This window comes from Alligator sinensis, unplaced genomic scaffold, assembly GCF_000455745.1.
Source record: "Alligator sinensis unplaced genomic scaffold, ASM45574v1 scaffold135_2, whole genome shotgun sequence".
Lineage (NCBI taxonomy): Eukaryota > Metazoa > Chordata > Crocodylia > Alligatoridae > Alligator > Alligator sinensis.
Window position 1 is genome coordinate 1,588,055 of NW_005842067.1, and position 16,118 is coordinate 1,604,172.

The following is a 16,118-nucleotide window of genomic DNA, read 5'->3' on the forward strand; positions in this document are numbered from 1 at the left end:
GTTATCACCCACCCCTGCATCCCATCCCATCCCTCATCTCAGGACACCCCAACATACCTTTCATTTCATTCCTGTGGTGGTATTTGCACTCAGCATGTGGAGTGAAGAGACGGACAGTGTTATAGAGGTGACTTCTCTTGACTTTTGGGATCCCTTCTTTGGTGGCAGACATCTTGTACAGTCTCTTCATATACCTAAGGGCTCTGGAGTCTGGTTGGAGTCTTGGGACCTCACTTTCCCAGTGCTGGTGTCTCTGGTCAGACAGCACCTTCAGAAGGGGAGGCAGGAGGGTATAGCCACTTCTCATACCTGGTGGCAGCAGCAACAATGGAGGTAGCTCAGGCAGCTTATTATCAGGAACTAGCAACAACTCAAGAGTCTCATCAGGCACCACATCATCCCTGGAGCTGGGGGAACATAAGATGCTAGAAGAAAGCAGCCTGGTGTAACAACAGAAATAGATAAAAAATTTCCAGGGAACATCCATGTCTCTAGAGATCACAGCAGAAAAAATGCCTTCCCATGCTAGAATAGAAAGAAGAGCCGAGCCTGGTTCCCTAAATATGTTTCAGGTGTGCATGCAAAGGAAGTTTCTGCTGGTGGAAAGACCTACAGCTGGTCAACGGACCCAGGTGACTGTTTGAGTTCAGGCTAAGGTCTTTCACCATAATGACTGGAAACAAGATCCTCATTCTCACACTCTACCCACGTTCACATGGAAATCATTATTAATTATAGAGAGGTATACTAATTAGAGATTGTATCCCTATCAGCCTCTAGAGGGAGTCTGTGAGAAACACTAAATGAGTATTAGTTACTCTGTATCAACAGCCCTAAAACAACATGTGCCCCTAAAAGAGCTGTAGAATCCAAAGGTCCTTAACACAATAATGATGCCCACTTAATGGTAACTCTGAAGCAAAACTTAACAATAATCTTTTAATGAGCTAGTAAGAAAAAAGATTCTTATGGAAATTATGAAGTTACATTTCTAGTAGCACCACAAGTGAAATGAGACAGACAGAAAATGCTGACTAAAAGAAGAAAAGGGATTGGGGAACGGTTCTGTGTAACTACGAGAAATGGAAGAAACAAGTATCCTTTATGTATAATACTTTAGTTTTCAGTTTGATGTTTAGTTACTGGTATTTGGCAATGGGTCCACTATAAATACCTTAGAGACAGAACAATCTAATGATCTGAGTTCTGACAGTACACTAAACAGGAGAGGGACTAAATATGAACACACCTTGTTTTGTTACTTTCTAATAGTTTCAGTCCACTTCTGTAAGCTAGAAGCATCTGAATCTAGGCATCGGTTGTGGCATGGCATGTTAGACCATTCCCTAGAAATAGCTGGAGCACCAGGAGTAGAGAATAAACTGATTATTGGTATATCGGGAATTTTGGATCCCATCTGATTTAAAACTAATTGCTTTCTTTTATTTGGGCTTCAGTTAATTAAACAGAGTAGCTGAGAAACAGGCTGGGAAGGGGCAGACTTTTCCCCTTTGTTGTATGCACGGTAAGTAATTTAGGCAAAGCTGCAAGTAGTAACCTTTCACCATTGCAGTTGTCACTGGTCCATGAGCATACACAGCAGGGATAAAAGTGAGCTGTTTCATTGTGGTTGTAGTCACAGCATCTAAGATTTATTTTGCCCTTTGTTCATTCATTTTATCCCTGTTAATTTAGCACACTTATTTAAGATGTAGGATTTGGCTAAACAGGAAGCACTTCTTGCCGTTTAGGATTAACAGTCCAGAACTTTCTCTTTTATATCAAAAATGAGCAGGGATCATCCCTCTTTTATAGTGGTGATATCCTCTTTTATGCAGTCAGTTGGTCAGTGGTTTGAGCACCCTCTCCAGTCTGACTCCATTTGGCCCCTGAGGGGATTCTAAACCACAACTCCCAACTCAGAAGAGTACTCCAATCAGCATGATCTAGGCTTTTTGGGGGCTAGGAAGTATTGGGAGCCTGTTTGCACCCCAGCTTTTGAAGCTGTTTCACTGTCCTGTAAAAAAATCAAGAAGAATTGGGTGAGAAAGAGTCTGCCACTGAGTCTAGTGGTTAGAGGACTCGCCTTGGCAGGAGTCCTATGTTCCAGGCCCTGTTTTGGGCCTATTTGTGTATTTTATCCAATGAAAAATACATAAAACCTCCTTGGAACAGAGTGAACCCAGAGTGCTGCCTGCCTGTTCCTTCTTGCCAGCTCACACTCTCTTTGGCCCAGTGAATTTTCAGTACTTTTCTGCAAGGTGGAACAGCTCAGGAGGGGAGTGAGTATCTTCACCTGAAATAGTCTATAGGTTGGTGATCTGGGTACTCCCCTGAAAGACAGGCAATATATATTAGAGCCCCTTTCAGGCAGAGGCAGGAATTTAACTTGGGTCTCGTGTATTACACAAGTGCTCTAACCACTGAGCAAGTGTTTAGCGGTGTTGCTTCTCCATTTTATTCAGAGCTTGACAGGTATTTCCCAAGAATGCCTACCAGATCAAGCCCTTCAGGGGCTAGAAGGAGTGCCTACTTTATGGATCCTGGTTGAGCACGGCACTTGCCTTCTTAGCCCTTTCAAGACCATGGTTCTTCTAGCCATGCACAGAATCAGAAATGTTGTTACCCAGGGTATTTTAATATTGAAATTTGAGGTGCTCACAGAGCTTTGATGCCTCAAGAATCAGGATATTGGGTTAGGCACCACAATTATGCATAAGTTCCTCTTTTTAGATATCAGTCTCTCTTTCTGGGTATATTTTATTATGGGTCAAAAATGTTTAACAACCCATTTAGAATATATTTCCCATACTTAGGCTGGTTATTGTACAGATCAACAGGGGATAAAATAAACAGTTTAATATACATACTGTTGTTTTGAAAAAAAATCTAGATGGGCTCTAATAGATACTGTAAAGGACATGTTCTGTATCATCAGTGATAAAATGAAGGAGCCACATTCAGACACGAGTGTGGTAGGCACAGCTTTCCCCAGGTTCTTTCACCCTCCTCATCAGCAACTGAGCCTAGCAGAATTTATTTGAAGCAAAGCAAGAAGGTGACCAAGAATATTTGAGATGATTAAAAAAGAATGTCAAAACTCCAACTTCCTTTTTTCTATCGGCACTGTTTTTCTTTCACGTTCACTCTGTTTTGCTTTTATACCCAGTTGATTTCCCTTGCAGGTTTTCATGCACTAGCGAAGAGCACTTGGTGCTCTGATGTCTGGGCTACAAACATTGAAAGTGAATGTTTAAATCCAGAGGATTCTTTTTTTTTAACTAACAAAAGCAACAGTAAAGAAATCCTTCCTCCCACAAAACCTGCATTTTTGCCCTCACCTACCTGACCGTGTCCCTATAAGTATTAATTACAGTGTAAAGTAACTGATTTATATCTGTCATTTGCTGTTAACATGCTTCTTGCCTTTCACTTCTCTGCAGACACTAATACCAGCCTTGGAGAAATGTAATAGAAAAGTAATTGTGGTTCTAGTGCCCTCAGATTACCTTTCAGTCCCTAAGCAGAGCACATCTAACTCTAATCTCAGATCTAGGCATCCAAATAAGCAGGGTGCTTTTCAGTCACTACTGGCTATCTGTGGAATGTGGTCTGAAAGACCTCCACTAGAGCACTATTGATTACTTCAGGAATGCACAGAGCCTCCTGTTGCTGAACGTGTCTAATTGGGATTTTTTTTATTTTATTTCATTAGGCTGATACCTGAGAGAATCTCCTTTCTTGTCAGTTGTTTTTAATTAGACCTGTGTTATCAGTAATGTGGTAAAATGTCACCCCATCATCTAACATTCATATCTTGCTGTTTCCAAGGAAGGAGCGCTTGCTTGAAGAAAGCTTAATTAACTTACAAAATGTCAGTCTGGCATAGTTTCACTCAGAGGGGAAGGTTAATTACAAAACTGGTTAGGATTATATTCAGCTAGCAGTCTGTAATGTAAAATAATGTAGCCTTTTTCTCACAGCTGATTAGGTTATGATAAGAGGCGGGCGCCATCACTTCTAAGGTCAGTTACTTTTTAAAGTTTTGCTGAGTGAGTTGGTTTGTACTTTAATTCATTTTTTAATAAAATGAATCAGCCAACACACTGGCATAGAACAACTGATGGAGCAATTGAGTGGCTCTGATTCTGGCCCAGTTTATACTAGTTTTAAACTGGTGTAATTCACCTCTGCACTGTGAGCTAAGAGGCTTTTGAGAGAGATATATTGAAAACTGAACCGCTGAGCCAGACTAGATGACTGAGGGAACTGGAGGCTTGCAAATTTTAAAGCTATCATTTTTTGATGGCCTGTACGGAATGGGTAGTTGTTTCATAAGCAAGCATCTCAGTCACAAGATCCATCCCTGTTAACTGGCCTTTTACTTGCAGCCTCTGCCAGTAAGTCTAGGGCTGAAAGGAAAATGGGGCATGGTTGCACTAACATATTTCTCCAAGTTTCCACTCAGGCACTGCCAAAGGTGCAGCTCCATCATGGCGGTACCTGTGGGAGTGGTAGCACAAGAGGGCAAGTAAAGCTGTTTTGGAGGTAGCCCTCTTGGAAGTGGGAAGAGTGATGTAACCCCAGCAGGGTTTGAATAAGAGATGTTAGCAAAAGCCTGGAAAGAGTCCTGGCCTGGGATTGGCTGAGAGGCCTAGTTAAAAGAGGGGAGGAGAACAAAGGAGAGAGAGAGAGGGGGCAGAAGACAGGCTGGAGACCAGGGAAAGGATCTCCCTACAGCCGTCCTTCTAAGAGCCCCTGGCAGAGCCCTGCAGAAGTAGCAGTGAGAGCCTGCACCCAGAGTGCTGCAGTGTGTCCCTTCTCCCTCCTTTCCCGGGAGCCCTGCTGAGGCAGGCACAAGAGAGGAGCTGCCTATGAGGAGACTGAGCTTGGGAAGACCCTTCCTTCTGCAAGCCCCTGTGTGGCTGGGGTGTGCAGGGCTAGGGGGAGACTGCTGGAGACTGCCCTGGTTTTTTCTCCTGTGAGTGAGAAGGCCCTGGGGAGGTGCAGGCTCAGGTGCTGGAGGGAGCCCTGGGCTAGAGCGGCAGGGACTGCTTCAGCCACCAGAAGCCCTGAGCCAGGCAGGGCCCAGGGAGTGGCTGCATTTGCTGGGTGCTGTGAGGCTGTGCTGGGCAGGGGAACTGTTACAACCTGCAGCCCAGACACTGCTCCCTGTTGAGCCAGGGAAGGGGCTCGGGCAGGATTCAGCTCTCTTGCAGGGACTGCAGGGGAGGAGCCACGGCTTGCTGCACTGAGACCCCTGGAGCTGGTGTGAGGGATGCCAACACCAGGGACCACCCACAGATCCTGTGCAGGGGCTCCCCGAGACACCCCGCCAGGGGCAGTGCACACAGGGTCCTCAGTACACAGTGTACAAGTTATAGACTGTGTGAATAAGTTCTTGATGGTTTATTAGTTGGAATATCAATGTATTTATTTATTGGTTCCTTATTTATCGTGGGTAATCTTTATACCTTCCCCTAGTGTAATGTGTATCCAAGAAGTATTAACCCTTAAGCCCCTACCACCAGGTCATCCGGTGTAACATTTGTTCTATTGCATTGGTTATATGTTACCTTGTAAATAATTAAATCCTGTAAATAGTTTTATAATGGTCTGCAAGGTTGTTTTATTGGAAGGGGAGGCTCTCTGCTTGGGGACCCTGCAGCAGCTACCCAGGGAGCTGGACGGGGCCACTCACTACCAGGCACCCCAGGATCCCACTGTTCACGTGACGGCACAGGTAATGTCCTGCGCAGGGTTACACTCTATGTAGAATGCCACGTTCACAGGCAACCTAGTACTCAAGAGATCTTGAGTACAGAATTTTTCCTGTGTTCATCAATCATGAAGTGTTCTGCACCTGCAGGTGCCCTGATCTGACTTTCAAAGAGACTGACCCCACAATGTACTCAACTCAGGACAGTCTGCTCAGCTTTTTTGGTGTTTGAATAGTTGAGGACTTTGCCTGTAACCCTGTGGGCTGGATTTTCATTCTCAATACTGCTGCTACCCAAAGGGCTTCTTGAGGAAACTGCTGTAGCTTAATATAACTGCCTACTTTGTACATTATTCTTCCTTTACCCTAGAGCAGCCCGGGAAGGAGGGGATACATTGTCTTAAAGCCACCATTGTCTTAATTCCTTAGGGCTGCGCGGTCTGTGAGATCTACAGTATAAAAATCTCAGCCATCAGCAGGGCAGTGTGGGGATAGATAGCCTGTGCTGCTGCTGCCAAGGTTTTGCCTGTTTGATGCAGGTAGGGGACTTCAGTCCCTAGAACCTGACATTTTTATTGTGATGTGTGGAGCTTTCAAGTGTAAACCAAACACCTCAATCAGGTCCTCCAAAGCTTTTCAAACCAGCTGAATACTGTCGACCCTACATGTGCATAGTGACTCTCAGTAACTCTTTCATCAAGTTTTCATTGAAAGACGGGTTGGGAATGGGTACAATCTGTGTGTCATGTATCATGGCTTTATGGACCATCAGGGTTCCACAGACTACAGTTTGGGAAACACTGAACTAAAACCCTCTGGATGCAGACTCAGAGGCTTGTCACAAGAAAGATCATCCAGAATAAAAGATCAAAAATAAGGGTAGATGGGGCTAAAAGAGAAGCTCCTGTGCTAATGATTCTTTTGGTTTTGTTGTTGTTGTTGTTGTTAGCAGTAGATTTCTGGAGAAGCGATATTCATAACTACTTAGTAGACGCAGAGAAGAAAATTGAATTGGGAAGTGAAAGCTTTTTAAAAATTAGCAAAGTCTCACTTTGTTGGGGAGAGAGACGGATATAGAACTGATTAAAACAATTTTAACACAACAGAATGGATTCCATGATTATTCTTTTTACATTTGCCAGCTCAAAAAGTTGTCTTTTGAAGAAATAAATCCTGCCCTGCAATTTTGCTTTGCTCCTTCAATCATCCTGACACTTTCATGTGCCTGGAGCCCCACTGATGTCAATGGAGATATGTTTTGGTTTACCCCTGGAGTTTGATGGTATGTTTTTGTCCAAAGAGGAGATGACTGTGAACCTGGCTATAAACAAAAATTATAGAGGAAGATCACATTTATTGCATAAGAGGAGAGAAAAGCAAAAAGGAAACAATAGCAGGTGGTCAGCACAATTCTTTACTCTATGGAATCAAGGATAATATATATTTTTTTTCAACCTACCAGATTTATTCTTTTCTGGTTTTATACGTTAAGTTGTTACTAGTAACACAGGGAAAATGTTTATTTACAACATATGATTTGAAAATTTCTTTTTCAAGTTGAAAGATTTTCTTTACAAATCTTTTTCAAGTAAAAACAAATTGAATAGAGTCCAAGACATTTCCAGTTCTAATCGCTGTAAACTTAAATATTCCCTTGTGAGAGGGGAGTGAGGATAAAGAATCAGCAGTTTCCCTCCCTACAGGATTCCCAGAGCTTAGAATTGCCTACATCTCCTCCCACTGACAGCTGGATTGAAGACTTCCTTAAGCTCCCTTATGTTTAATGGTCTTTCAGCAGCTAGCATCCAAGATGTGAGAAAAGGAGGTGAAGCAAGATTTGTGCTCATACTACAAAGAAAAAGGAAATGAGTAGAATTTATGGGTTCTACAGCAGTAGTTTTAACAGAGCAAGAAGATTTTTTTTTTAAAGGAGAAATATGCTTCTTCCTAAGCCTCTGTGGTAGAGAGATTCTTGAGTGGGGGGGAAAAAAAATTAGTAAGATTTACTTAACTTTCTTTTTTGGCATTTTGTGTTTCTTGTCTAGGTGTTTTGTGTGTCATCCTAGGCAATGATAATAGACCAGTATTTCTGAACCAGGGTGTTGCAGCACCCTGAGATGCCATGAGATCCTTTTAGGGGTGCTGCAGGGTGCTATGCAATATTAGCACCGTTAGCTGTGCAAACACCTACACAATTCACAAGATAAACCCAGATGTTTCAACTAGAAATCCACAGTGCCAAAAACATTCTGACTTGTGATCCTTCTAAGTTCTTTGCCTCAGAAGAGTTGCTCTATTATTTTTCCATGGTCAAAAATAAGAGTTAAAAAGTGGCAGTTTCCAAGGGGTGCTTTTGAGTTTTAAAAGGTTGAGAACCACTGTAGTAGATTATCAAGCTTCCTTTCTGTTTGAGTTGGTTTGGCCATTTTCAATTTCTGGCTTTAGTGCAGTAGTACAATGCTGAAATATGCATTGGATACAAAATGTGAAGCTGGAATATAAACATAAGAAGGGAATGTGTGCAAAAAAGTGGAAATAAACCTTGACACACACTTTTGGACCTAGGAGGCTTCCCATGTGTAGCTATGCATTATATGACTTCAGAAGTAGTCCCACTGAAGTAAGAGTGGAATAGTTCACATGCATAAGCATTTGTCATATTCGAGCTTTACTTTTATTAAAACACCAAATGTGAGCTATACTGTCCCCTTATGATAATGTCCCCTAAAATCCATACTGCTATTAGTCCGTTACCTGATCCTATATAGATTAATTATTCAAAGTTAGTGTAAGTGTGGTGTTGTAGCTGCATAATCTAGAAGTTATGTGAGAGGTAAGGATTTCTTAGGGTGATATCTTTTATTGAACCGACTATGTAGATTGTTATTCTAAATGTTCTGTTTATTCTTAAATTTAAGATTTTCCTGATAGGAGCTATGCATTCTCATTTTTTCACACGAAGTACACCAACTGCTGCTCAATTGCTAGTAATGCTCATAATTTTAAAATTCCTATAAAACAGATGAGGAATATGTGACTTTGCCCTGTAGTTAGTTACTGAAGTGTGTTTTGTTTTCACAAGAGGGCAACAGCATTAGTCACAGGTACAGACATTATGCCATGATAGAGGTTTTAATTCTAGCTCACTGAGCCGATTCAGTGGACTTTGAAACACAAGAAATGTCAGGTGTTTTCTGCAGTCCATTAACATTGTCTAAAGAATCTTACCAAACTGCATAGCCACATGCAACTTACTTATGTTGCTGCTGTGCATATAGAGAGTAGCGATTTCTGAAGAAATATGGTTGTAAGTTGTAACAGCTCATTGTTACTGTAATCATCATAAAGTAAAACAAATTACTGTAACAAAGGAGTGTTTGTGCCTGCATGCACCATTGTCCTCTTACAACCATCAGAACTATTTAAACCCTATGATGCTTTTGCATAATGGAGACTTTCTGTTTTTAGCCCAGGTGGGAGGGACCTGTGCTTCCACAAAAAGGGATTTGAGTTCTATCCTTGTAGTTGCTATGAAGTTAAAAAATAACACACATGATCTCTTTGGTAGCCATGTAATTATTGTAACTTTGACTATAACATTAACAGTCTGAGTTAAGCTAGCCACAGTCAGGAGTTTTGAGACCCATTTTCCAGTCTCTCCTTAGCTATCTTGTTATACCACCTGGGGATCTCCAAAAGGTGCCTGATCTTATGTGCTATTTGTACTGCAATACATGGACACAGCAGATGAGATTTTGAATCCTCTTATCTTCATAATGATCTCGTGGAGGACCAGTGCTGGTATTCTGCTATGGAATCTGCAGGAATGAAGCCCAGCAAGTCCTCTGGTCAAATATTGTGGAACTGCGTGATAGCTTTGAACTCCCTTCTTCTTGCAGTCCCGAATTTCCATAAGTCACCTGCAGCAACAGGAACTTTTTCCTTTGGATGAGTAGAATCCTAAGCTGATTTCCTCTGATGCAATAACAAGAGAGCACGTAAAGGAGGATAAAAAAAGTAAACCAAACTGTCTCTAAAATAGTTGGCAGCTCAGCTATCTTGGGCTCTGAACTCATGAGATGTTTCTAATTAGGCAGGGCTAGGCTTGATGATGACGGCCCAGGAAGCTTCATGTTGCTGCAGAAAGGTGTTAGGCACCAGTCTTGCAAGCTGAGCTAACTGGACCTTGCATCCAGATAGAGGAAAGGTGATCCCGTGGTTAAGATACTAACCTAGACTCAATTCCTTGCTTTCCCTCAGACTTCTCTTGTGACTTCAAGTATGTCAGTGTTTTCTCAGTGCCTCAGCCTCACGTCAGTTCAGTTAATTGTTATTTGTATTACCACAGGGCGTAGGGCCCCTTAGTCATTAGTCAGAACTCATTTATTCCAGGCACTGTATGAATGCAGAACGAAACAATTACCCCTGCCTCAAAGAGCAGACTGTGAAAGTAGGAGATGGGCCCCAGATGGAGACAGACAGAGGAGGACAAGGAATCAATGCGGTGGCATTCATCAGCATGATGGACAGTGGCCTTAGCCTATTGTCACTCTACCTTTCTCTCCTTTTTGCTTACAAAAGAGTAAACTGTCAGGAGGGACTTGAAGGATTACGTGGTAACTTTGTGGGTGCTCCTGGGAGATCTCTAAAGCAAAAGGGGCAACATCAAGAACACAAGAGGGTGCTAGTTTGAAAACCTAACAAGAAAGTGATGGAGTCTACCTTTACTCTTTTGTAAGCAAAAAGGAGAGAAACTGTCAGGAGGGACTTGAAGGATTACGTGGTAACTTTGTGGGTGCTCCTGGGAGATCTCTAAAGCAAAAGGGGCAACATCAAGAACACAAGAGGGTGCTAGTTTGAAAACCTAACAAGAAAGTGATGGAGGCTGGCTCCCAGACTGAGCAGCGGTGGAGACTGGGAAATACTGATGCCCCGCTTCCTTCAGAGGGGTGTTGTGAGGAAAAATGCATTAACAATTACGAAGCACTAAGGTTCTGTGGTTGTCTAAATACCTGGAAGAGCTACGTGAAACCTTACCTCTGCCAGTGAGCTCTGCGGGAAGGAAAGCAGTATCCCCAGGGAAGTCACTGTACATGTTCATGGTATTGCTAGGGATACGTCTTACTTGCACAGCAGGAGTTAAGAGTACCTTCTGTCCCCTCTGCGGACACAACTGCGCCTCAAGTAAAACTGCTGTCTGACGGAAAATTTTATTTACCGTGATGAGTAAATACGGGGTGGGCAAAAATAATGGTATACTCCTGTAGTCAGAGGAACATGGTGTCCTTTCCACTGTTACCAGGTTTAGAACCACTTAAAATAACGCACAGTTCAAGAGTTGTAACTTTGTCTGTCCCTGAGACGAGCAGCAGAAAGCCACAGAGAAGTCGCATTGCAGCAGAAACTCGTGAGGAGCCCTTGCTGGTATCACAATCGCATTCCTCCCCGGTCCTGCCTCAATATAAGGGGCATTTCATTAGGCAGGCTCACTTAGGTTAGGCAGACAATTAATATAAAAGGGAGATACTTATTTTTACAGTTGAGTCTCTCGGGTACAAAATGTGTGTTGCTTTTTGATGCTGCTTATCATGATTTTATGGCAGACAATTTATGTCCACTGAAATATTAGCCACAAGGTGCTATGCCAGATATATGGAGTCATTAAACAAGAAAAGTGAGGTCAGAGGGGTCAGTCTTAATACCAGTAATGACAGCTTACGGGTGAAGTGTAGATCATCACAACCCCATTCCTTGCCTTTTCTAGGGCCTCTTGTTAATATCCTGGGGTGCCATTGTTGCTTTTCCTTCATTTTGTGGAAGATTGTTTCTTCTATCTCTTTGCATGCAACAACCTCAGATTCCTTGGTGTTCCCTTTAGCTCCTTTCAGTATCTGGGGAAGATGAACTGAATGACTTATGTTTTTTCCATCTCCAATTTCTGTAATGATTTCTCTTCAAAAGCCGTTTGCAATTCTTTACTATAGAGAAGACAGGAAAATTTCTCTAATGTACTAAACAGTATTGTTGAACTTCCATAAAGATAATTTCTAGCAGATGACATCATCAGGTATGATGCAGAATTATTATTTAACCAATTTGAATCGGGTAGCAATATTATTTCCATTTTACAGCTGAATAAACTGAGTCATGAAGAGGATACTTGGCTCCTTCAACATCAGAGCTGAGAATAAAAAAGGAGGTTTTGATTCTCAGTTTCCTGCTCTGCTTGCTAAACTAAGGTACAATATCCTTCGCTCAACACCTTAAAAGAACTGTATGTGCTGGTGTCTAACAGACTTTCCAAATGTTAATGGATTGGGTAGTAGTTGAACTTGCTTTTTGTTCCTAGTTGGTTTATATTCTTCCAGTGTATGTATATCCGCTTAAAGCAACAGGATCTATGTGAACCATGAGTCTTTTCACCTCTTCTATTTAGACCTATTGAAAACAAATTGATTTTTACCTTTTACATTTTTACTTGTGACAGTCCATTGCATCCTGTGCGGGATAAAGGTCTGTGGACTGATGGCGATACCTCTTGGATTTGTTACAGCACATTGTTTGCATGTCTCTAAGTGTATATGGTTGTGTAAGAGTGATGTAGTTATGATAGCCCAGAAATTACGTGAGAGGCAAAGATTTTTTTGGGGTGATATAATTTATTGGACCAACTGTATTGTTGGAATTAGAGTTAGACAAACTTTTGAATGCAAGCCATTTTTTATTCAGATCTGACCAGAACATGCCAACACCTTTTGGGTTTGCATACCCTTTATGCTTCAGTTAACATTTGTACAGCTCCAAAGAGGTGTAGAAGTTAGATTTGTAGACACTTAAAGGAAAGGATTTCTTGGACCAACTGCATGCTGTATTTGGCTTTTTTGGTCAGACTTGATGAAAAATGTCTTTCATTCGAAAGCTTGTCTAACTCCATCCTAACCATGCCACTGATCTGCTGTCTACATACAGCACTATCTAGAAATGTTAACCAACATACAAAAGAGTTTGGTAAAAATATAATTCCAGGCTTTACTGATGCCAAATCTGTGGTGCACAGAGGGGAAAATGATTTGCTAGAAGTCATGGCAAGTTAGTGCAAAGCTGGGATTAAACTCCAGAGTTCCTGCTTCCTATTCTGTTGTACAGCCCAACAGACTAACCTGGATGGTGAATGGCCTCATGGACACTTTGTAGAAACTAGAATTAGAAAATGCCCTTGACAAAATAATCATTCCTTTTTCTTGATTCAGTCATTGTGTTTAGTGACTTTACAAGTGGTAGCATGGGAAGAGTTTCACTTCCTGTGCTTGTAAAAACATATCATTAGTAAATAGCTGTTTAACAGTTCTACTCAGTCATTGAAAAGTAGAGTCTGCTTTGTTTTTGAATACTAGACCATTGGAGGCAGTGTGGATGTAAGTGACTTGTGCCAAGCCTCATCATTTTTACATCAGTGGGGGTACATGCTTCTGAAGAGCTTTTTTGGAGCACTTCAATATGAAAGATAATTCACAACTCAGTTACACATTACTTATCTCTTCAAATCCATTGTAATCAGGCAAGAACGTGTGGTACTACAATTGTAAAGTAGTGTGGGGGAAGGGTGAAAGATCTAGCCTGCAGTGCCATTTCATTTGCTCCACAGGGCTCCTGGAGCCACAATCCCATGAAACTCTAGTATCTTTGTCAGGGTTAGGAATCAGATATTTATTAAAAACTGAGAACAGTAACAGAGTTTCTGGCTCCAGAGAATAGTTGTTCTAGCTATACAATGTGCACTGCATCTGTGCAGGCTTTCTGAAACAATCTGTCCTGGAGGGACCATTGTGTTTTAAGTTCTATCCAGATTGCATATCACCCTCATTTCCAGGTGCCTATGAGTCTTAGAAGGTCCAGAAATTACATTTCCCCGCCCATTAACTTATTAGAAAAGACAGAAAATTAATGGTGACAGGACACTTGTCCACTAGGAACTGGAATCAGATCACAAACTCATTTCATACAGACCACTGAACAGCCATCATCAAATAATAATAATTTGTAGCCACTATGAATCTCTGCACTGGTTTAAACCAGCCAGCTAGAGTGAACAATTCGGTGCATATTTACTAATAACATTGGTCATTCAGTCTGTGATCAGGTTATTCATTTGTAGTTCACTAACTGAGTTGGCATCAGTACATTATGCTAGTTCCTTAACATGAGCTCACTAAAACTTAGTGAAGCGAGATGTATATTGTAAAAGTTGCATGTACCAACTTTTCCTGTTTCAAGTCTTAACTGCACTGAGAACAGGTAAGCTCGCTCCCATTGGGATCTTTCTGGAATGCTACAGTATCTTTCTGTATTCATGTCTGGACTTTGGAGCAACAGAGATAGAGAATGGTCCATAAAAATGTAGCATGGTGTATGAAACCTAGTGCTTGGTGATTACTTTAAGGTGTCTGTTCACATTGGATGTGCTTGCTCTTAAGCAGTGAATGTTATTAATCAAGACACCCGGTAACCCTGATGGATTAGGTGTGCAAGGTAGAGAAAGTTGTGTCCATTCAAATTGTTTAGAATGTTACTCGCTCTCTCTGTATACACAGTTACTGGTGAATGATTCATGCCAGGTTCTGCTACTGAGCTAGGATTTTATTCTGCTTCCCACTGGACACCACTGAAAGATCCAGCATTTTACACTGCATATTGATGGTTCTTAGCATCTCTTTCCTTCATTGTTTGTATTGTCCTGAACAAAGTAAGTATATTTTTAACCTGTCACAAGTCTCAATCAGACAGAAGTATTTCCCTTGGAGATCTTCAGAAAAAGAAAAGCAACTCTCTTATGTAGCTATTGCGATCATATACATACTTGTATATGATTGCATATGTATGTATGCAATATATTTATACATCATATACATAAGAGTGGCAAAAGCAATAAGTAGGACCATCAGGTTCCACAAAATAGGGCTTTGAATCTACTCAGATGATCTTTATCCACTGCTAGAAATTGGTTCTATGATGCATTTGTTCCACGTCTGTTTGTTTCCTCTCAGATAACACAAGTCTTCACTTGTGCATATCCAGTGCAATTCTGCTATTTTAGTAAACAACCTTCTTTGTTTTCCCAGAAAATGTATGACTAGGAGTCTGGATTCCTGGTTCTGTTTCTGCTCTGTTACTGGTTTCCTGGGTGACCTTGGGCAAGTCATTTAAATCCTTTTGTGGATTGGGGACTAAAGGTCTAAAATCAGTGCCTCAGGACAGTCCTTAACCTTTGATTCCTCTGCCCCTATCCCCAAAGGTTGCCTGTGCATTTTATCCAAGGACTATTTAATGCAAGTGGAAAAGGATCAGAACCTGGGTCTCCCCTCTTCAGGTGAGTGCCTTCATCACTGGGTTGAAAAGCCATCCTTCCAATTACTGCCTCTCACTCTGGTCCAACTTTACAAATTAGCGCAGCTTTGTCCAGGACAGTGGACAGCACCTGCCCAACTCCAAAATAATCTATCTAGGTGCTCAAGGGACAGTCCAGAAAAGCAGCAGGATGCATTTAATTCTAATCAAGCTGAAGAGAGCATAGGACCTACATCTCCCACTTCTTGGGCAAGTGCTTTAACCACTGAACTGTTTTGTAAAATGGAGTCCCCTTCCTCTCCTTCCACTTTGACTTAAAAGAAAGGAGTGATTCTTGGCCTATCATTGGAAAGGATGAATAAAGTGCTCTAAGTCCATGAAATAGAGTTGGGGGGTGAATCCTGATCTAACATAAACATTTCCCTGCACCTCCAGAGTCAAGTGCCTAAGCCAAGGTCTCTAGCATTTCCTTATGGCTGCCTTAGGAGGCTCCAAGCTCAGCATACTGGCTGTTGTGCCATGCTGATGTGCCTCATTCAGGACTCTGGATTTCCACTAAGAGACTAGAGTTTAAATGCCATGTGCTGTGATGGTCAGTCTCACAATACCTTAATCTCCTTGAGCTCCTTGGGCCACTTATAACCACTGTCCCCCGTAATATTTGCAGATAATGAGAGGATTGATCAATACTTGTAAAGCCCTTTCTATCACCGAAGTTAGAGATGGAAAGAACTGAGTATCAGGTCTATTCCCCATATAAAAGTTGGGTCTAATATTAAACAAATTGGTGCATTGCTTGATTGGGACCAGAAGTTTTAACATGGACAGACTGTGTAGATCATTGTTATACATTTCAACAGATCTTACACACAGATATGAAAGTTGTTTTTTATTCTAAAATTTGTTTCAATCCTTCATGCCACTTTCTGTTGTACCCAAGCTGTCTTCCTTTTGATTAATACTGTTGTTAGTCTGTGGGTGTTTCCATGACAAAATCCAGTTTTTTAGAATTTGCTCTTGGTTGTGATTTTGCGTATTGGATTGTTTTTCTCTT

General features: G+C 41.6%; 2 protein-coding genes across 2 annotated transcripts in view; one reads left to right on the forward strand and one right to left on the reverse strand.

Moving 5' to 3' along the window:
• GDF9 (growth differentiation factor 9) overlaps positions 1 to 550 on the reverse strand; it is a 3,905-nt gene extending 3,355 nt beyond the window's left edge. The window contains exon 1 of the mRNA XM_006023556.3: positions 58 to 550. Within this exon, the coding sequence (XP_006023618.1) occupies positions 58 to 487 (430 nt within the window). The 5' untranslated portion in view covers positions 488 to 550. The remainder of the gene's footprint in view (positions 1 to 57) is intronic.
• The window catches only part of SHROOM1 (shroom family member 1), a 106,297-nt gene that overhangs the window by 6,031 nt on the left and 84,148 nt on the right, over positions 1 to 16,118 (forward strand).